General features: G+C 34.7%; 9 protein-coding genes across 9 annotated transcripts; 4 read left to right on the top strand and 5 right to left on the bottom strand.

Annotated features, from left to right (window-relative positions):
• Positions 1-128: 128 nt before the first annotated feature.
• Positions 129-1,145, top strand: NAEGRDRAFT_63246 (uncharacterized protein; the record flags this gene model as incomplete). The annotated part of the gene is made up of 1 exon (XM_002681421.1): positions 129-1,145. One exon carries the CDS (start codon positions 129-131, stop codon positions 1,143-1,145), a length of 1,017 nt encoding a protein of 338 aa, XP_002681467.1.
• Positions 1,133-3,498, bottom strand: NAEGRDRAFT_78378 (uncharacterized protein; the record flags this gene model as incomplete). The annotated part of the gene is made up of 3 exons (XM_002681277.1): positions 1,133-2,767; positions 2,843-3,140; positions 3,223-3,498. 3 exons carry the CDS (start codon positions 3,496-3,498, stop codon positions 1,332-1,334), a joined length of 2,010 nt encoding a protein of 669 aa, XP_002681323.1. The 3' UTR covers positions 1,133-1,331.
• Positions 3,499-3,688: 190 nt separating this feature from the next.
• Positions 3,689-6,787, bottom strand: NAEGRDRAFT_78377 (GAL4-domain-containing protein; the record flags this gene model as incomplete). Its single annotated transcript, XM_002681276.1, has 2 exons — positions 6,269-6,787; positions 3,689-6,203 (listed from the first exon to the last, which is right to left on the bottom strand). Exons 1-2 carry the CDS (start codon positions 6,607-6,609, stop codon positions 3,689-3,691), a joined length of 2,856 nt encoding a protein of 951 aa, XP_002681322.1. The 5' UTR covers positions 6,610-6,787.
• Positions 6,788-7,218: 431 nt separating this feature from the next.
• Positions 7,219-10,063, top strand: NAEGRDRAFT_46329 (uncharacterized protein; the record flags this gene model as incomplete). The annotated part of the gene is made up of 2 exons (XM_002681420.1): positions 7,219-9,058; positions 9,189-10,063. The coding sequence occupies 2 exons, from the start codon at positions 7,219-7,221 to the stop codon at positions 10,061-10,063; spliced, it is 2,715 nt and encodes a 904-aa protein (XP_002681466.1).
• Positions 10,064-10,240: 177 nt separating this feature from the next.
• NAEGRDRAFT_46328 (uncharacterized protein) lies at positions 10,241-11,041 on the top strand (the record flags this gene model as incomplete). Its single annotated transcript, XM_002681419.1, has 1 exon — positions 10,241-11,041. The coding sequence occupies one exon, from the start codon at positions 10,241-10,243 to the stop codon at positions 11,039-11,041; it is 801 nt and encodes a 266-aa protein (XP_002681465.1).
• Positions 10,805-13,356, bottom strand: NAEGRDRAFT_78375 (glucose 6-phosphate dehydrogenase). The gene is made up of 6 exons (XM_002681275.1): positions 13,107-13,356; positions 12,051-12,801; positions 11,614-12,002; positions 11,265-11,568; positions 11,141-11,218; positions 10,805-11,075 (listed from the first exon to the last, which is right to left on the bottom strand). Exons 1-6 carry the CDS (start codon positions 13,220-13,222, stop codon positions 11,061-11,063), a joined length of 1,653 nt encoding a protein of 550 aa, XP_002681321.1. The 5' UTR covers positions 13,223-13,356; the 3' UTR covers positions 10,805-11,060.
• Positions 13,357-13,914: 558 nt separating this feature from the next.
• On the top strand, positions 13,915-15,571 carry NAEGRDRAFT_77240 (6-phosphogluconate dehydrogenase). The gene is made up of 3 exons (XM_002681418.1): positions 13,915-13,937; positions 14,038-14,164; positions 14,228-15,571. Exons 2-3 carry the CDS (start codon positions 14,045-14,047, stop codon positions 15,533-15,535), a joined length of 1,428 nt encoding a protein of 475 aa, XP_002681464.1. The 5' UTR covers positions 13,915-13,937; positions 14,038-14,044; the 3' UTR covers positions 15,536-15,571.
• A 65-nt stretch (positions 15,572-15,636) lies between these two features.
• Positions 15,637-16,712, bottom strand: NAEGRDRAFT_78373 (uncharacterized protein; the record flags this gene model as incomplete). The annotated part of the gene is made up of 2 exons (XM_002681274.1): positions 15,637-16,382; positions 16,544-16,712. 2 exons carry the CDS (start codon positions 16,710-16,712, stop codon positions 15,712-15,714), a joined length of 840 nt encoding a protein of 279 aa, XP_002681320.1. The 3' UTR covers positions 15,637-15,711.
• Positions 16,713-16,935: 223 nt separating this feature from the next.
• Positions 16,936-20,141, bottom strand: NAEGRDRAFT_63237 (uncharacterized protein; the record flags this gene model as incomplete). Its single annotated transcript, XM_002681273.1, has 2 exons — positions 16,936-17,180; positions 17,228-20,141. The coding sequence occupies 2 exons, from the start codon at positions 20,139-20,141 to the stop codon at positions 16,936-16,938; spliced, it is 3,159 nt and encodes a 1,052-aa protein (XP_002681319.1).
• Between the last annotated feature and the right edge of the window lie 107 nt (positions 20,142-20,248).

Here is a 20,248-nt window from a genome sequence, read left to right as displayed (position 1 = left end):
AATACATCTCTGCAAACTGTCATGTCACATCAACATTTGGCAAGTGAAGCGAAATTATTGCAACATTATAAATGGACAAATAGCCGACAACATAGTTGTTTTCTTTGCCTATTATCCACATAAAAAAAATGCACACAAAACATTCATTATATTTTGCATGCATTCTCATTCTATTGCTTTCTTTCGTTATCACTTTTTCGAAAGCAACAAGTTCCTCATGTAGATCACCATCTGATACATCTTCATCATCTTCTAAACGTACCACCACACTTTCAGCAGCTCATGTTGAAGAATTATTAGAATCTGAACTCTTATCTGCTCATTTAACATTGTCAACTGAGGAAGAATTAGATGAAGAAGATTTGGAATATTTTCATGAGGTAACTAGTGAACAAGTGAATACTTTACGTTTTGGTAGAAGATTCAGAAGAGCCTTTAGAAGACTTAGACGTGTTGTTAGAAGAATTGGTCGTGCTGTTGGACGTGTGGTTAAAGCAGCTGTCAAACTTGTTAAAAAATTGACAGGTGTTTTCAGAAGAAGAAAGGCTGCTCAAATTATTGCAAATTCTGTTCAAACTTTCAATGGATATACTGGTCCAACAAAAAGTAAATTGGAATCTAGACGTCAATTTGATGGTAGTTCGCTAAGTACTGTGACAGGTGCCACTCAAACTCTTAAATCTGCTTCAAAGGTTGCAAAATCTACAAAGAGAAAGAGTAAGAAAGCAAAGAAATCCATCTTGAAAAAATTCGGTAAAAGATTAGGTAAAAGATTAGCCAATAGATTAGTTTCTTCCATGAACAAATTATTGAAGAAAACTAAAAAAACTTCAACAAGTAGCACTAGTAGCAGCACCTCTTCCAAATGTGTTGCTTGCAGAGTTGACTGTATGAAGGAATATTCAGGCATTGGAGCTCTCTACACTGGTTGCACCTCTCAATATTATTATTATGGATGTCAATTGGTTGCTCCATGTTTGAAGACATCAACTGCTGACGACGATGAAATTGAAGGAATGGTTGGAATTTGTGCCTACAGAAATGGATGTAAATTCAAATCTGAATGGAGAAGTGTTGGAACAGTTGATTCAGTAACAAACAAATTACTCAAAAAGATTCGAGCTAGTGCTGTAGATCCAGAGTAAATAATTTATTATTAACTGTGTGTAGTTTGTGTTTGTTGCAAATAGTGAATAATTTTTGTAATCTGCCTCATTCGAAATTGTGTAGCCAAAATTTAAAAACCTTAAAAACTTGTTATTAATGTGAATATTAATATTATCAGGAAATGAAATTAAGAAAATATGCGGTTGAAATTCAAAAATCCTATTCTAAGGATTATGTACTTCCTCATCTTGTTTATTCGATGCCAAGTGATCTTCTCTCGTCACTACATTCTTTCTAAAGATAAAGAACCAAAGAGAAAACAATGCACATAAAACTAAACTTGATCCCAATTCGAATAGTGCCATATGAGCTGGCTCAAATTTGAAAATATCATCCAAAATAGTTCCATACAATACTATTGAAGTAATTCCAGCCATATTCAAGAAGAATCCAAGATCAATAGCAAAAGCTCTTCCCAAATAATCATTTGGACAAACCATTTGGAGGTGAGTAATGGAGAAACTCCACAAGGTTCCTCCAGATGTTCCCAAAATTAGTGAAGATAGACAAACACCTGCAAATCCTAAATCTCTTGTGGATGGATCATTGGCTAATAAGATTGAAAAATAGTAGCATGTGAAACAGATTGGAAATCCAAAAGAGGCACAGGTCAGAATACCTCTCAGAGTTCTAGTGGAATACTTTTTAGGAAGGAGACGTTCCAAAATTACTGGAGCAACTCCTGATCCTATTCCAGAGAAACACTTTGCAATACCCATGTACAAGCCGCCCATTTTCTTATTATCTCCTGCGAATAATCCATAACTCAATCTGATGAGAATGAGCTCACAACTGAACCAAAAGAATGCACCACTTCCCTTCACAATAGTTGATGTGAAAATGAGTGGATTCTTAGAGAAGAAAACAACACCTCTCACTAACTCTACAAGATGATTCTTGATGGCCTTGAAGAAGAGAACTAGAAAGTTCTCAGAGACTGGTTTTGTTTCAATGACGGAAGGTGATTGATCCTCTTCAAGCATATTCTTCTTTTCCTCCTTCTTTTCTTTCTTTCTATTGACCTTTTCATCATCTTCCAAATTGGCTTCACTTGAGTGAATGACCAAATCTCCAGTTACTTCTTGTTGATTATTTGAAGTTATTGATTCAGTATTATTCAATTCTTGTTCCTTCTTTTTCAATTCTTTCAATTCTTGTCTTCTTCTTTCCTCAATTCCACTTATTCCCAAATGTTTATACTTGAAAAGGAGAACACAGAAAAATCCAGATAAGAAGAATGAAAAACTATCAAATGCAAAATTCACAACAACACCAAGCAATGCAACAACAATTCCACCAACTGAACTTCCCAAGAAACTAACAGCAAGCCAGCACAATGAATCCAATGCATTGGCAATTGGTAAATCTTCCTGTTTGACCACTAATGGGACGAGTGCTTCACGAGAAGGTTCAAAAAAGCTGCCACACGAATATTGCAATACAATTGTTAGATAGACTAACCATTGTACTTGGTCAACTCCTATAAAATAAGCTACCAAAAACAGTAAAACAATAAATCCTCTTAAAATATCACTAATCAAAAGAATTTTTCTTCTATCAAACATGTCAGCCACAATTCCAGTAATTGGCATTAAAATGACTGTTGTTGAATAATTAATAATAGTTAGAAAAATGATCAGCAAATTAACATTCAAAATTGTGTGAAATTTCTTACCTGCAGGTAAAAGAAGTGAAATAAAAATTCCAGAAACAGCACTTCCTGAAGCTTCAGATTCGGCAGCTGAAGGAACATCATATTCTTGAGTAATTTTGTAAATTGCATCATTACTGGTCACTAATAATCTTGTTAAAAAGCTGGTTGAGTGAAAACCAAAATCAATACTCGTCCTATTCACCAAATTTGTCGAATTCGAAAGTGTTGAATTAGATATCGTCGAATTATGCATTCCACCTTCAATTAAACTAACAATTGCAATCTCTGAAAAGAAATTTCCAATACCAGAAATTAAATTCTTTCCCATTTTGACACAAAATTCACAAAATCATTGAAAATATTGAACAAATTATAATTCAATTGCAATTCTAATCACCTACCATAAAAAACAACGACCGATACGCATGATTAAATAAAAACAAGGTACCATATGTTTGCAAAAACAAGACAAAATGTTTTAAAATCGGAATCGTTGCTGCCTTTCTCCACCATCTTTTTGCATTTCCAATTGGTTTTTCATCTCCTGCATCTCCTACTCCTGTAGATTCTATTACTGTTTCATTGGTTGTTACTTCTCTGTCTAATGGAGGAGTGGAAGAAGTCTCCATCAAATCTTTAAAATTCTCCGCAGGTTCTTCTTCGTTTAGTTGTTGCATTTTTTTTCAATCACTTTTGTGCAATTTGAAGAATGAGGATCTTATTCAATTATTCATTGCATCTGTGTTTGAATATTTTAACAATTGATTGAGAATATTCTAAAAATATTAACTTTGAGTTCAACCCTACCGCTATGTAAAATAAAAATTAATATGTTTATCTTCATCTACTAGTTTTTATTGGTAGGTATTACTTGTGTACGTAACTCTTTGTAAATAATTGAATGAGTAGCTTGGTATTTTCATCAGTTCCTACATGTTGTGTGAGTTCATCAATGAGTTGAGTTCTCAACATTTTGATTATCTCTGATTTGTTTGGATCATTTTGAAGCAAAACTTCTTTTTGCTTACTAAGATTTTTAATCAGAATTGGTAGGAAAGAACCTGATTTAACACATGAAGGAATTTCAAGTTTTTCTCCATCAATGAAAATGGATTCGCAACTGGTATTCGAAGTTGTACTCTCATTGTCCAAGTTTGAAAAGCCAAAGATTTCTCCAATCAATTCATCATCAAAATTCATTCCAGACACGCCAGACATTCCGTGTGATGGTTCACCATTCAAAAAGTTCAAAATATCAAAATTATTATCTTCAAAATCAAACTCTGAGGAATTGCTGTTATTGTTTGTGGTAGTTTGAGTGTAAGGTTGCTCTGGTAAAATATGACGCATAATACTAGAATGAGAAAAGGATTGAAGATAGAGAACTGTTTCTACTTCTCTTATAGTATCACCGAAGAGTTTGGTAATGACTGGATATTTAGCTGAGAGAAGTTTGAGGGCTGCCATGTCATCTCTCAAATTGATATTTGGATTTTCTGAAGGCTTCCCATAGGCAAGTCTAACTTGCACGGCCTTCATTATAGTATTGATGAAGGCTGTTGGAAGGAAGGTGAATAGAGGGATTTTAGTTATTTCAATAACCTCTGCAGCAAATCTGAGGAGTGAATCTACATTCTTTGTTTGTGCACGCTTATAAACATCCATAACAACATCATGGAAGGTTAAATGGCTTGTAATGTATAACATTGATTCCTTATTCATCATGGTAGAGAATAGCAAATCAATATACTTGTTTAGGAATTTGATTAATCTTTCTAATTCTTCCAATTCATGATCCTTAATATTTTCCCAGTCTTCAATAAATGTCAAATCTATTCTAATCTTATTTCCAATGTTTTGCAGCTTTCTTTTTAGTGAATTTGTTGGTTCCTCAAATTCGGCCAAAAAGATTTCAATAGGTCTTAAATACCTGTGAACAAGAAGGGCAGGTAAGCCGTACATGATACTGGAAGCACCTCCAGAACCAGATATTTTGGAGAGTGTACTCACAACTGGTTTGGAGCCATTTACAAAACCTCTAGAGCCAATACCAAAACAATTCATTGAACTCCATACTTTTTGACACAAGTTTTCAACCATATTCGTGTACATTCTGGCTCTTTGAAGCTCACCTTCACCAACAAGATAGTAAACCAAAAATGTAAGAGCAATAGGAATTGACATGCTGTCCAAATCGTCGAAATATTTACCAATGATATTCTTTGAATTGTTGAACCACTTATTCTTAAGGTCTTGAATGAATAAATCATCATGTGGTGAGTCTGTACCATTTATAGAACTACCTCCCATAGTATTTTCCAATGGAGATTCGTATTGTGAACCAATTTGGTGAAGATTAATTGCAGCTCCTGCAGATGAAATTAAATCCAAATGGTTTGCACAATTCTTGTACTGTTGATAGACAAAGTTTCCAGAACATTGAAGTGTTGCTGCTAACACTGCAAAAAATACTGCAAGATCCTTCTCCATATCAACAGCTGAAGACCAGAACTGCTTGGCAACTCTTTCATAGAATGTCTTGATTTGAATAGAGCAATGTTGTTGCATCTCAACTGTAGATGATAATTGCTGTTGTTGTTTTAACAGCACCAAATCCAATAGGGCTGACATTCTCTCTTTTGGAATCAACGGGAATCCAAAACTATAAGTATGGAAATAAATATCCAATACAAATGCCGTAATTGGTTTAACAGAATGTTGGAAATGACCAGCAGAATTTTGAACGGCTACAAGAGGAGTAACAGATTCCACATTTGGGGTTTGTCTTGCCCCACCAGTGAATGCCGACAATATTCCTGCTGGTATATTTGAAATGAGGTTATTAAGAGAGTTGGTATTGCCTGACAAGGCATTAGCTGCCATGTTGAGCAATTGCAACTGAGTGGAAGTATTGAGTGAAGATATTTTGGAGGAAAGTAAACCTAAGGACAGAGGATTCATAGGGTTTGCCTCATTCATGTCGTGACCCAATCCTAGACCCATATTTTGGGCTAATTGTTGAAGGTTTTGGGAAAAATTATCGGCTGTAATATTCATTTGAGATTGTTGATTATTCATCTGATTGTTTGCTTGATTATTCATTTGGTTATTCACATGTCCACCCAATTGACCAAATAGTTGATTAATCATTGGATTGTTATTCATTTGGTTGTTGCTATTATGATGTTGTTGTTCATTTGACTTCTTTTTCTTCTTTGGTTCTTGGTGTGGTTGAGTACCTGTTGGTGATTTATGTTGTGAATCCAAACTGTCTAAACTTTCCGATTTTTTCCTCTTTTTATCCGGGTAAAAACATAGGTGATTTGTTTGGAGACATCTCAAACAATTTGGTAAAGTTCTATCACACTTTTTATGCAAAGACCTAGAGAATATTGATGATAATAGGTTGAAATTGAATGTCATCATATTATGTCAACCACTACTTACCTGCAATGTTGACATGCCATAGGAGACAGTTGAGCCTCTGTACTTTCAGTGGTAGTGGAAAGTTGAGGTAAGGATTGAATTGATTTCTTCTTCTTTACCTTCTTCTCAACATTTGGTTGATTTGTTCCATTAGTTTCCTGAGTATTGGCATCAAATAATGGAATATTAACAACCTCTTGAGGATGAAGGAAAGAATTAGTAGACGGACTAATTTGAGTCGGAGAGGAAAAACTTGGAGAATTAACTTGGAACGAGGACATGAACTGTTGATGAGGTTGTTGTCTATTCAAACCTTCTGAATCTTCCAATCGGAATGCCATTTGATGATGGTCATTAAACATTTTTAAAAGACTTGAAAAAATCCAACCATTGAATCTCCTAACTTTGGTTAGAAAAGAGACCTAAAAAAATTTAATATATTTTGTTGGGTTAAAGAAGAGGCAAGATGACGCAATCTGAGAATTGCAAACCGATAATGTTGTTGTCGCTTGATGAAAAACAAGCAGCCTCTGATATTGGTTGTTACAGGATGGTGGAAATATTTTTTTACGTTTTTCCATCACCTGCATAGCGATGACGATTGTGAAAAGGATTCTTTTATTCATCATCACCGGCCAAGCTAGAATAATAATATTAAATATGACTCAATGCTATGAAGGAAAGTTGGCCAAAGAGTTCACCTGACATTATTAATCTTGGTCCGAAAGGAGGAAGCTTTAAATTATTATCCTGGCTCAACCGTATTGTTATTTTCATGAGGAAGATGACTTCTTGTTTGAGGAAGAAGTTGATTTGTTATTTCGGGGATTTGTCGACTAGATTGTCATTAAGGCTGTTACAGTATTTAAGAAATCTCACTGCTTCTATTCAAAATATTATGTTACCAATAATTTCCAAAGCTATTTAGCTGTTTAATTTCCTGCCATCAAACAAACAGAAATGTAGATGAAATGGCGGGTTTGAAGTATTCCCGCCCAAATAAAAACAATTTCATACTCAAAAAAATGAACCAATATGAGGTCATTCAAACTTTGAGTGATCATCAATTCATATGTTTGAAACTAAGCGATGAAGTTTCATATAGGAAACATAGAGACGAACGAAAGCGGAAGAGACCGCATTACTTGATTACCAAACAATATCTTTATTCATATGATCATGAAAAATATACTTCGGAAGATGAAAAACTCTACTCCAAATACAAGGATATTCATGAGAGGATTGATTGTTTATTATTTTTGCGAGAGAAGGATATTGTTAATTTATTGGATTGTTTTTATTTTGAACAAATTGAGAAGAATTCTAAATACACAGATAAATACTTTTGTACAGTGGAACAATTGGATGATATTGTATCGTTACGATACTTGCTGTACAAGAACAGATCTAGGAATACTAAGGAACATCAACCACTGAAAAATAGTCTAATTTTCTCAATAATGACTTGTTGTTTGGAGAGTTGTCGAATACTGCATGCACTAGGAGAGCCATACTTTTCACTTTCGCCATGCAACATTCTAATTAATAAGAGGACTAGAAAGGTTTCAATGAGGCCGTTTATTATTGACAAGCTTGAGTTTTTAAGAAAGTACATTGATGAACCACTTGGAGAAAGTCATATCGATCCATACACTGTCAAATTCACTGAGAACAACAAGGTAGTGGTGAAGGAATTCTTTGAAAATCAGATTTGGTACTCGCCCCCAGAGTTTGTTTTCAGGCTTTGTAACGATATTGACATTTACAAAATGACGAAACACAAGAAGAAAGTTTACAAAGAGCTGAAACATAATTTTGTTAATTCTCTAGAAGTTGATATTTGGGCTGCTGGCTGCATATTTGCTGAAATGGTTCTTCCATATCCATTATTTAGCGCCAAAACGTTAGAAGATCAAGTGACCAATACTATTTCAGTGCTGGGGTATGGTTCATCAGATAATAGAGCTGAAACTCCAAAGTATGTTTGGGAAAATCGGCTATTTGCTGCTCTTGCTAAAAAGAATATCAAGATTAACAAATTGGCAGCTCTCAAGGGGTTCCTTACCTCCAATCCCTATTTTGAAATTTCTGGAATAGCATTACAAACACTGGCTTGCATGTTTGAATACAATCCAGCAAAAAGACCAAGTGCTTTGAACTTAATGAAAATACCAATCTTTCACTCACTGGACTCATCAACCATGTACTATAGAAAACTAACCGAGGAGGAAAGAAAGGCTGAAAAGGAAGGTTTGAATCCAATCCTTGTGGCCTATGTTAATAAGGTTGAAGAGGAGCAAATACAGGCTTCCCACAATAGATCTTCAATATCAGAACAACCAAAGGAAAACAATAATAACACGACTACGGATTCCATATATGAGGAGAGCATAATGCTAGCCTCTCTACTGAATGATAAAACTAAAAAGCGAGCATCACCAGAAAAGGTTATGGTGGAATCTAGGGAAAAAGACCTTCAACACAAGAAGGGTGAAAATCTTGTAAATTATTTATCTGATAATGAGACTAAGAATACAAGTTCGTTTGTAGCCCTCACTTGTGCCTTTGGAAAATTAGAGAAAATTTACAGGCAACAATTAACTCAGATTGGGAAGGATATTCGAGAAATGAAGGAAGCACTTGGTGACTTGAAACAAAATAATGTAGTCACTATGGAAAAGAAACAAAACACTACCTTGTCCCCAAAATTGTCCTCAACAAAAGAATCAAACATGACAAAATCTTTTAAGTTCAATGGGGATGTGAAAATAACAATCGAGAGAATTCATGATATTGAATTCGAAGGAAAATGTAAGTTACCAAATTGATAGAGATCTCTAACCTTTTCAAGTAATGTTTTCGATATTGATGGGAAGAGTTGAAAAATTAATGGAACAAGAATTGCTATCCAAAAATTTCACAACCATTACTATTGGAAAAGATATTTCCAAATTTAATTATGAAATAACCCTTCAAATTCATGATATTGTAAATAGAAGAGTTACATTGGTGGGCGAGGCATGTATTGATGTTTCTCCTCTTTCTTACTCGTCTGATATTTGTGGTTGGTATAACCTGTATGACAGTTCTAGGCAAGAAAAAACAGGACAAATACTCATTCGTATTACACCCCAACACAACCTTTCCACAAATGCCTCAAACCCTCCAACATTGGATGAATATCCATCCGAAATAGCACCGGATAGAACAGAAGGAATAGAGCAACAAACAAAGAAAACTAAGCTAGAGGACATACCTCGTACAGAATATTATGAATCTCCCCATGTTAACTATACAATAGTGCCACAATATAATATTGAGGAAATATCAGTAACTAGTCCCGAAAAACGAAGAGAATATGAAAAGCTATTTGAAACATCCTTTTCAGAGAATGAATTTGAAAAGAAGATTAGTATTAGTCCTGAGACGTTTGTATTTTCACACTCATCCGCATCAGGATCCAACAGTTTATTCGACGATGAGGATGACCTTGACAAGCAAATTAAGAAGAGTAGCCCACGCCCACTCCAGAGATATGTTGTGGAAGACATAAAAGAAGAGAATGTAAAACCACCAGAGCAGGAAGATCCTGCAACAATTTTGACAGATCCATTCCTCAACACAAATGACATTCTCTCTCCTTCTCAAATCAACGATGAACCAATTCAAAGGCTATGCGATCATGTTAACAAGACACCTGAAAGTATTGAAATTGAGATTTCTACCTCACAACATGCTGATGGAGAATTTAATAGTATTATTGATTCTCTGAGAAGGCTTCAAACAGAATTGAAATCCTTTTCAGTGTTGCAATAAGGCAGCATTATCTTGGAATACAAAATTTCACTCAGACAGTCTCTAAATAAAAAAATGGAACTAAACTCTTTCATTATTTTGGGGCAACAAATTCTCGATGCAAATCATGAGCAAGATAAGAAGGAAGAAGTGATTTATATTGAATATGAAATTGAGAGTGGAGAGAAGAGAGAAGCAATGGTGGAAGAAATGCATGGATTGGACTATTGTGATTCCGATAATCTTAAATTGTTTGAGGAGGAAAGATTAGTTATTGAAGAGAGAAGACATCAAAAGACAATGTGGAGAATTGATGATCAAGGCTTTGAAAAACCATTGCATATTATTAAAAGCGTCAAGTTTTTGGAAAGAGTTTTAGAAATGTCAGACTCGAAGGCTTTTTCGGATGCTTACTCACTGAATTGTATTTCTAATCATTTGGAACAAGTGATGGGATTTGTTTCAGATAGATTTAATGAGGATGAGGAGCTTTGTAAGAGAATTATAGAAATTGTTGCATCACTCATGGAGAAGAATATTGAGAAGAGAAGTGATGAAATTTGGAAGAATTGCTTTGCCAGTTTGATGAGCGTATTCAACACTTCAATTTATGAGGACAATAAGATTGCTTATGAATGGAAAATGAGTGAGCTAGTATTTGGAAGACTAATGTACATTGCCAACAGATTGAAATTATTTGAGAATGTTACAAGCGCACTCCTAGAACAAGTATTCAAACATTTAAAAGACAGATTGACATTTGTTAAGGAATTGTATAATGGAAAACCATTTTATATTCTGAAAATTTATGATAACTTGGTGACAATAATATTCGAAAATTACCAACCACAAGTAGTGGATATTCTAATGAGGGAAACTGAAAATATCATTACAATAATGAAAGGAAATAATAAGGATGATTTGGAATGCATGTTTCTAACGAAGGTTATTTCAAAGATAGCCAAATTCAAAAATCTGAAAGCTCTCAATGTCATATAAATGTGTAATTTTACAATTTTTACAAATCAGAATCCTATTAATTAAAAATCATTGTAAATAAATGTGTTAAAGATTAGAATAGCGAGTAAGAACACTCACATTTTTGCTTGCTACTAAACCATAACGAGCTCTCAAATAATGAACTGCTGTTGGGCCAGCACTGGCAAATGGATATGGCTATAATTTCGATTTGAGACAATCAAATACATTACAAAATACATACCTCTGGTTGAACAAGCTTTTCTTGCAATTCATGGAGAATTGGATCAAAGATTTGCCAACAATACTTGAGTTCATCCTCTGATAAGAAATTAGATTCATCTCCTTGAACCATATTGAGGATGAGACGTTCGTAAGCATCTGGAATCTTCTTGGCATCATACAATGTCTTATAAGTAAAGTTAAGTTGAGATTCAGAGAGTTTTTCACCCAAACCTGGAACCTTATTTACAATGTTAAAGTAGATAGCTTCATTTGGTTGAATTCTGATAACCAATTCATTTGGACTAACTACAGCATGTGTATATCTATATCTGTGTTAATATTGCTGAATAAAAAGTAGATTAACTTACAAGTTGGCTGGAACTTCATTGAAGGTAATTCTGATTTCAGCAAGTCTTTCATCAAGAGCTTTACCTGATTCAAGGAAGAATGGAACACCATCCCATCTTCTATTCTTAACTTTAAGGACACAGGCAGCATAGGTTGGTGTGATAGAATCATCGGCAACACTTGGATCTTCTCTGTAACCGAGAACCTTTTCACCATTAATTACCTTTCCTTTGTATTGACCAACTACGATATCTTCCATCTTGACAGGTTCAATTGATTTGAGTACTTTAATCTTTTCATTTCTGATATCAGTTGGGCTCAATGTAACTGGTGGTTCCATAGCAATGAGAGCCAAAATTTGGAGCAAGTGGTTTTGAGCAACATCTCTGATGATACCATAACTATCGAACTGTATTTGAAATGAATAAATTTCCACACAATATGATTAAGTACTTACATAGCCACCTCTTCCTTCAACTCCCAATTCTTCCTTGAAAATGATTTGAACACTCTTAATTGTGTTTCTATTCCACAATGGTTCCAAAATTACGTTAGCAAATCTGAGAACAAGCAAGTTTTGAACAACTTCCTTTCCGATATAGTGGTCAATTCTGTAAATTTCATCCTTTCCAAAAACTTTAGATAAACCATTTGAAAGTTTCTTGAAAGTGATCAAATCTCTACCGAATGGCTTTTCAATAACAATTCTATTATATCCAGTTTGAGATTTACAAGTTCTTCCGAGCATTGATGCAGAGCTAAGGAAAACATTTGGAGGTAAAGATAAGTAGAAGAATCTGTGACGACGTGGTTTGAATGGAGCAGTTGGAGATTTACAGTCATCAAACACTTCATCATCGGTCAAACACTTGTGTTCCAATTGAGATTTGTGTTCAGCTTCCAAAATCTTTTCACCTTCAATTTCGCATTGTTCCATCAATTTGTTAAGAGCTTGGAAATCTTCTTCCTTGTCATATTGACCTGCTTGATAAAAAACATGTTCAAAGAAGGCATCCAAATCTTTCTTATCGTGTTTCTTAAGGAATGGTAATAAGTGTGTATCAATTAATTCTTGTTTTGTCAAGTTAGATCTGGCATAACCAATAACTCTCCAAGCACTTCCGAGAAATCCTTCTTTGAAAATTGTAAACAAGGCAGGGAAGAGTTTTCTCTTAGCCAAATCTCCACTGGCTCCGAGAATGACAATACTATTTAATATCATTAGTAATAAAGTATTTAAATAATAATTGATTGTTATATCAATATTAATATTTGTAGTAATTTATGGTATTATTCAATATATATTGTTGCAAAAATAGTAACACGTGTAATAGATTAATTGATTCAATAATGAATAATATTGTTGCAATCACAGAGTATTATTATGGAAGGAGTAACATCAATAATAACATTGAATAATAACATTGATCATCATATCAGATTGATTGTCAACCAATCATAATTCGCAAATACAATAAGTTTCAATACATATATCTCGAAGAAAAAAACCTACGTCATATTGTCGGATTTATCCACATTCTTTGGAAAGACCATTGTTGTATAATTATTTTCTTCTTCTTTGAATTTAATTTCTTTGCCACGCTCGGATTGTTTTGTTGAAAGAACCATATTCAGGTGGGTACTGCTTACGCGTTGGGAATATAGATAAAATTGATCAGGTGAATTGTTCTCTTTGGAGGGCTCTGTTCTTTTTACTTTGAAAGAAACAGAGGGCAAACTTTTGGATATTGATAATAGTAAACTCTCTCAATGTATTGAGTTGTTTTTTCTTGATTGATTTTAAAAGAAGAAGGACTAAATAAATGAATTGGACATGTTAGATGTGGTTGACCATCTCCCAATGGAGTGAATGATCAAAAAATGATTCGATGAGCAAAGGATGTACATCAAACATAATTCGCCCTCACTGCGAGCATAATTATATAAACTCCTCTTATTTGTTCCTACGCCATGAAGCTTAAAGAGAGTGGACAATGGAGAAACTCATAGGTACGCACGCATAAGGCTTTTAATTGTGGCGAATGTATTGTTGCAATACAGAACATTACCTCTGATCGTTCAAATCAAATATCGGCTATTGAAGATTTTAACCATGAGCTTTGCAATGACTTCTGCTTCTCAATTCATTGCTTGTTGCAAAGATTGAGAAATTAAAGTCGCAACTAAGGAAGTAATATTTATTATTAAAGCTTCCTGCGCTTTCCTATCCTTTTTTGAGACTTCTTCCAAATGGGTTCTGTCCAAAATTTTCATTCTCAGGCGCAAGTCTCCACCAATTTTAAGCTTCTTAAAAAACAACAGAAAAAAATAGATAGAGAATATTGTATGTTGTTATGATGATAAAATTGATAGAATTTGAAAAATAATTTATTACTGTAATCTATTTTAAATAATGGATCGGAATGTATTGAAAATGATAATAGAAACAAGATGGCAGATATCGGATTGATCGGATTGGCTGTTATGGGTCAAAATTTGGCTTTGAATATTGCTGATAAGGGTTTTAAAATTTCAGTCTACAATAGAAGTTATGAAAAGACTGAACACACAGTATGTGTTTATTGTTTTTTAATTGATTGAATTTTTCTATTCTATTATTTAAATTGTGTTTAGGTTAAAAGAGCAGAAGACGAAGGAAAGGGTTCTTATCAACTTGCTGGATTCAAAACCATGCAAGAATTCGTAAACAGTCTCTCCAAGCCACGTAAGGTTATTATGCTTGTTCAAGCTGGTAACCCAGTTGACTCAACTATTGAACTCTTGTCACCACTTTTGGAAAAGGGTGACATTATTATTGATGGTGGTAACGAATGGTTCTTGAATACTGAAAAGCGTGCCAAGAAGGCTGTTGAGCTCGGATTATTATACATGGGTATGGGTGTTAGTGGTGGTGAAGAAGGTGCTAGACATGGTCCATCATTGATGCCAGGTGGTCCAATTGAAGCTTATGATCAAATCAAACATATTTTGGAAAAGATTGCTGCTCCACTCGTGAATGAACCACCTTGTGTCACATATATTGGTGAAAGAGGATCAGGTAATTATGTCAAGATGGTCCACAATGGTATTGAATACGGAGATATGCAACTTATTGCTGAAGTTTATGACATGATGAAGAGTGTTGGTAAATTGACAAATGAAGAAATTGCTGAAACTTTCACTGAATGGAATAATTCTGAATTGAAGAGTTATCTTATTGAAATTACAAGCAAGATTTTCAAGAAGAAGGACGATTTGGGTGAAGGTCACCTCGTTGATAAGATTGTAGATAAGAGTGGTAGTAAGGGTACTGGTAAATGGACTGTTCAAGAAGGTGCTGAAAGAGGAATTGCTATCCCAACTATGGCTTCTGCTCTTGACTCTCGTTATATTTCATCATTGAGAGATGAAAGATTGAGTGCTGAATCTCAATTGACTGGTCCAACTCCAAACGATTTGACTGAAACTGTTGACAAGAAGGTCTTTGTTCAACAATTGAAGAATGCTCTCTACTGTTCAAAGATTTGTTCTTATACTCAAGGTATGAATTTGATTGCTGAAGCTTCCAAGCAATATGGATGGAATTTGAAGCTCGGTGAAATTGCTCGTATCTGGAAGGGTGGTTGTATCATTAGAGCTGTTTTCCTTGATCGTATTAAGAATGCCTATGATCTCAATCCAAACTTGCCAAGTTTGTTCTTGGACCCAGATTTTAATAAGGAAATTGCTGAAAGACAAGCTGCATGGAGAAAGATCATCCAAATGGCCATTTCAGCTGGTATTCCAACTCCTGCCCTTTCTTCAAGTTTGGCATATTATGACTCTTACAGAAGAGGACGTTTGCCAGCCAATTTGATTCAAGCTCAACGTGATTTCTTTGGTGCTCACACTTATGAACGAACTGACATGAAGGGTGCTTTCCACGCCAAATGGGAAGAATAATTATTTTAATTGTAAAAAATATTTAAATTATAAATTAAAAAAAAATTGTAAAGGAAACGAAAAATATTTTCAAATGATATTGAGATATTACGAAATAAGTTCAAACAAACATAATAATTTAGATATATTTATAGTATTGAATAAATTAACAAAATTGTAATCTTTTAAAGAAATAATTATTGATTTCTGGTCAAATCAGCCACAGCTGCATCCAAATCAGTATATCCTTCTTTGGCAGCTCTATAATCAGCAAACCATCTGAAAATAGTTGAAATGACAGAGAATGTATAAATTACAATCAAAATAGCTTCCAACAATGGCATACCAACATAGTTCAAATTGTTACAAGTACAACCAACAATTGGATCACCAAATCCAACAGGGTTACAATAAGTTTGTCTAAATGTTTCACAATATTCATTACTTTGTTGGACACGATGAGCATCTCTTATCATCAAGTAAAATCCAGCTGCAACACTCAAAATAGTCCAAACGGTGTGAATACCTCCAAAAACTCTTCCAACCCATTTAACTGAATTCTTTTCAATATTCTTTCTAGTGAGAACAATCCAAAGTAAAATAAAAAGACTTCCAAGAGCAAACCCAGCAGCAAAACCAAATCTTTCAAACATTACTGCCAAATCAAATCCACAATGAAAGTTCATATCTGAGAGAACAGGGTTACCTTCGGCATCTCTTGGAATTGGTGGATAGAGACAGAAGGTGCCATTGTATCCTTCAAGATGTCCTGGAAGCATATCAGCACAAATCTTGTAGGTAGTAGCAGTGTGATTAACACCATCTACAACTTTATAAGTCATTGAAAATGGACGACGTTCACTCAGGTCTATTCCGATCATTATCCACACAATCATCCACACATATTTAAATAATAATTAATTATTTGATCAATCACGATCATTGTCATCATTGTTCAACATTCATTATCAATAACATGATATTATCATTCAATCAATTATATTCCATCAATATTATTAAAATACATACGAGTATCTTTGCAAAAACCATCTGGGAAAGCAACGCCAAGTTTACTCAAATCCGAATCAAGAGCATCCACAATCGAGAGCGCAGCCAATGCGATTGCTCCCATAATGCCCAACACACAAACAATCGATAGACAAACGTTGGCACACACCACCTTGTTAATTTTGGCCATTTTTTTGTGTTCAAAAGATTTTAAGTTGTGACCCGAAAAGATTTCGGAGTTTTGATGAAACAAGTTGTGTTTGTTTTGTGCTAAAGATAATGGAGGGAATAAGCAGAGAGTTGAATGGTTTCTTGTGATCGAATGTATATTGATAGTAGAGAGGAATGAAATTGAAGGTCAATTTGATGGGAGTTCAATAATTTTATAATTGGAAGATAATTAGAATTTGGATTTAATCAATTTGAATATCACAAACAACTACATCGGATCTGTGGGTGGCTAATCTAATGGTTGACATTTGTCTTTGTTCATTTGGTCTCATGTAGTTAGTGAAAAAGGTGCATAAAACTGTTGTGCCTCCGGTTAGTGTCTGTGTATGACTACTGTAATAGTTGGTGGTAGCTCTATATTGACCTTTTGGAGCTTTCTTAATCATGTATTCTTCAGGTCCGTATCCTTGTCTGAAATCTCTACTCACTAATTTGATAAAAAATTAATTTACAAATATTACTTTGAATACTTACCATAACCTCCAATTTTTGTTCTATTGTGTCCGAAATAGGCATGTTCACCACCTTTATCAGCTGGTTCTTGAACGTGTAAATCCAAATCAGTGTCATTGACATCCCATGCCATTGAAATACGAATATCCAATTCAAAGTTATGAATGAAACGTTTGTCAATAATTGGAAGGTTTGGATCGTTGATTAAGAGATGGTTCATCTCAGTAGCAACAGTCATTTCAATTTCATCAAAACGCATATCCCACTTTCCTGTAATAACCTTATTGAATAAGTGCATGGCTTCTTCATATTTTCCAAGTCTTTCCTTAACAAGAGCCAAATCTCTGTAAGATTGAGGTTCGTAAGGAGCAAGTGATTTTACCCTCTCAAACACCCATTCAGCTAATTCAAGAGCATCAGCTTGATCTAAACGATATCCAACAATACGGTACAATTGAATATTTTCCAATTCTAATTCTGCAATGTTGGATAAAACTCTGACACCAAGTTGTGAATTTTTCAAGCTTGAAAGGAAATAGTCAGCAACATCAAGGTAGAAGGCAGGTGAGTCAGTATAGCTTTCTCTTTGTTTCAAATATTCCTTGTAAGGATCACTGGCTGTTGAGATGGCTTTGCAGTATGAGGCATCTGGACTCCAAGGCTTAATATTGATGGATCCAGAAACTCCTTTTGATTGCTTGGAGGAACCTTCCTTTTTTTTCTTTTTAGGTTTCTTGTCTGATTTCTCCTCCCTTTCTTCAGAACACTTCTCTTTGCATTCTTCTCTGTCCAACATTAAACAATCCTCTTGTACTGCTGATTGGCAACAAAGGGTTTCACTAGGGCAACATTCCATTTCTGGTACCCCACCATCAAAGTCATCACATTCACACTCTTCTTCATCATCGTTGTCGCCTGAAGCATCATGATAAATTTTCTGATCTTTTGTCACAGATTGGAAATCACGGTTATGCCAATTTACTCTTTCTTGCCACATAGTGACAATTCTTTCAATCTTTTCCTTTTCTCTTCGTTCTTCACTTTCTTGCTCATTCTTCTTTGTTTCAGTATATTGTTTGAATACATTGGAAAGGGAAGCTGGTGGAGTAATATTGTGCTTCAAGTATTGATCCAAAGTTTCCAATACTAAAAGTGTAGTATCATCTGTTACAATTCTGAATTCTTGTCCAAGTCTACTAATTTCATCTTTGAATAAGTGAGGGAATGTGGAGAGTGAATCAATCTTTTGTTGAGCCCACAATAATGGTAAAATAGCAGCTTCGCATTGTTCCAAGTTGACCGGTAAGTCCAATTCTTGAACATGGTATACGGAAGATCCATATCTAAATGAAACAGCAACTTTAACACTCTCCTTTCCACTATTCTTGAATTTACCAAATAATTTGAACACACCTCCTTCAGTAAGACTAACTGGTTCGTTTGGATAAACCTCCTCCATATCAGAATCTTCAAAATCAGCAACTGCAAAAGAAAGAACAGGTTTGCCAATAGCCTTCAATAGTTCGGTTTCAGAGAGTTCATTTGCATTGAGATAGACACCACCACTCTTTGTTGCAATGTGCTTCAATAAATGTGAATTGATAACCGAGCCAGAGGTGATAAAGTAAATTGGTTTTTCAAAGTTAGCCAATGGACTAATTTCAAAACCAAAGGTATGAACACCATCAGTGAATGCAATACAATAATCAGCTGATTTGTTGATAACACCCTTATCAAGGAGGAGCATATTTGAACCACCATCGTAAAACACTCCACCCACGTGCTTCAAAGCATCAGATACTGATTTAAATTCAGTTGATTCAATGATATCGGAGCTGAATGAGGTGAAATAGATAGAAGATGGTGCAATTCCTTCCAAGATGAACTTTAAGTTCTTAAGGTTCTTTTCATGACTATTCTTTGAACTATTTGAACAATCCCAAATAATTTGAACCTTGTTTCCAATACGGCTCTTATTTCTCAATTCATCACTTAGTTGAGGAACAGGAATAGATGCCATAAAGTAACCATTCTCAGAAGCAAGCAACATATCTCTAACATCTTCGGATTGCTTTGTGACTTGCAATTTGAAACCTGTCATGGAATCTTTGAGATCTGACTTTTTGAGTTCAAAATAACCAGTTCTTGCACTAGCATTCTTGCTTGTCCATAATAATTGATCTTCCACACCAGAGGAACCTCCAGCAACACTCATGAGAACTTGAGTTTCAAACCCTTGCAATGAAGTTTGATTGAGAGTAAATTCAATCTTTGTATCATCTCTCAATGCAGCAAAATCTATAAAGGAGAGCGGTACCCAAGCAGTTCCATTAATTTTTCCACTTTGAGAATTATTATTCTTTTGTACAGTTTCGTTCAAAATCATTTGATATTTAACTTGAACAGTCTTGTCAGTATTATATGGCAATGGATAGAGACGAGTTTTGAATGAATTGGATTGGGCTACCTTCTCTACCATGGCAACTTTTCTTCCCGATCTCACTTCTTCTTCAAAAACTTGTTTTGCCTTTTCTTTTTGAACTGGGACAGCATCAATTAAAGAACCATCAACTTCCATAGCATAACCAATTAAGGTTGCACCCTCTGGCATTGGCAATAGCAACTCACCCTCTACACACTTTTGATTTTGATTACGGAAAGTCATGGTCGAAACAACCTGAACAATTGGATAGGTCACATGACATTGCAAACGTTGTGAAACGAGTGGTAATAATGTAGAGGCCTTATCAGAATAGGTTTCTCCCAACATTCTCACACCCACAAAATCGTCCAATTTCAAATTGTGTAAACATTTTGGAATGGTGCTAATGGATGATGTCGTTGTAGTCAAGGCATCATTATTTGTGTTGGCTGAAACTTGTGATAAATCATCATCAGCTGCTTTATTCTTACTTCCGAACCACTTGCCAAACATTGTCTTTATATATTCTCTTTAATTTACAAGATGATCTATTTTTTCAATTTGATCAAAACAACACCAGATTTTAAATGATGATATTTTTTTGTGATTGAAAAAATGTT

Source organism: Naegleria gruberi, assembly GCF_000004985.1.
Source record: "Naegleria gruberi genomic scaffold NAEGRscaffold_6, whole genome shotgun sequence".
Lineage (NCBI taxonomy): Eukaryota > Heterolobosea > Eutetramitea > Acrasida > Naegleriidae > Naegleria > Naegleria gruberi.
This window is presented reverse-complemented; position numbering and strand designations above follow the sequence as displayed.

Excerpts from the sequence above, each read along its gene's own strand:
- NAEGRDRAFT_78375 (XM_002681275.1), bottom strand. The coding sequence starts at position 13,222 with ATGGTTCTTTCAACAAAACAATCCGAGCGTGGCAAAGAAATTAAATTC. Across the intron at positions 12,003-12,050 it reads TTGAAGGAAGAGGTGGCTAT|TTCGATAGTTATGGTATCAT; the intron begins GTAAGTACTTAA and ends TTTCAAATACAG. Across the intron at positions 11,219-11,264 it reads AAAAGCTTGTTCAACCAGAG|CCATATCCATTTGCCAGTGC; the intron begins GTATGTATTTTG and ends TCGAAATTATAG.
- NAEGRDRAFT_77240 (XM_002681418.1), top strand. The coding sequence starts at position 14,045 with ATGGCAGATATCGGATTGATCGGATTGGCTGTTATGGGTCAAAATTTG. Across the intron at positions 14,165-14,227 it reads ATGAAAAGACTGAACACACA|GTTAAAAGAGCAGAAGACGA; the intron begins GTATGTGTTTAT and ends AATTGTGTTTAG.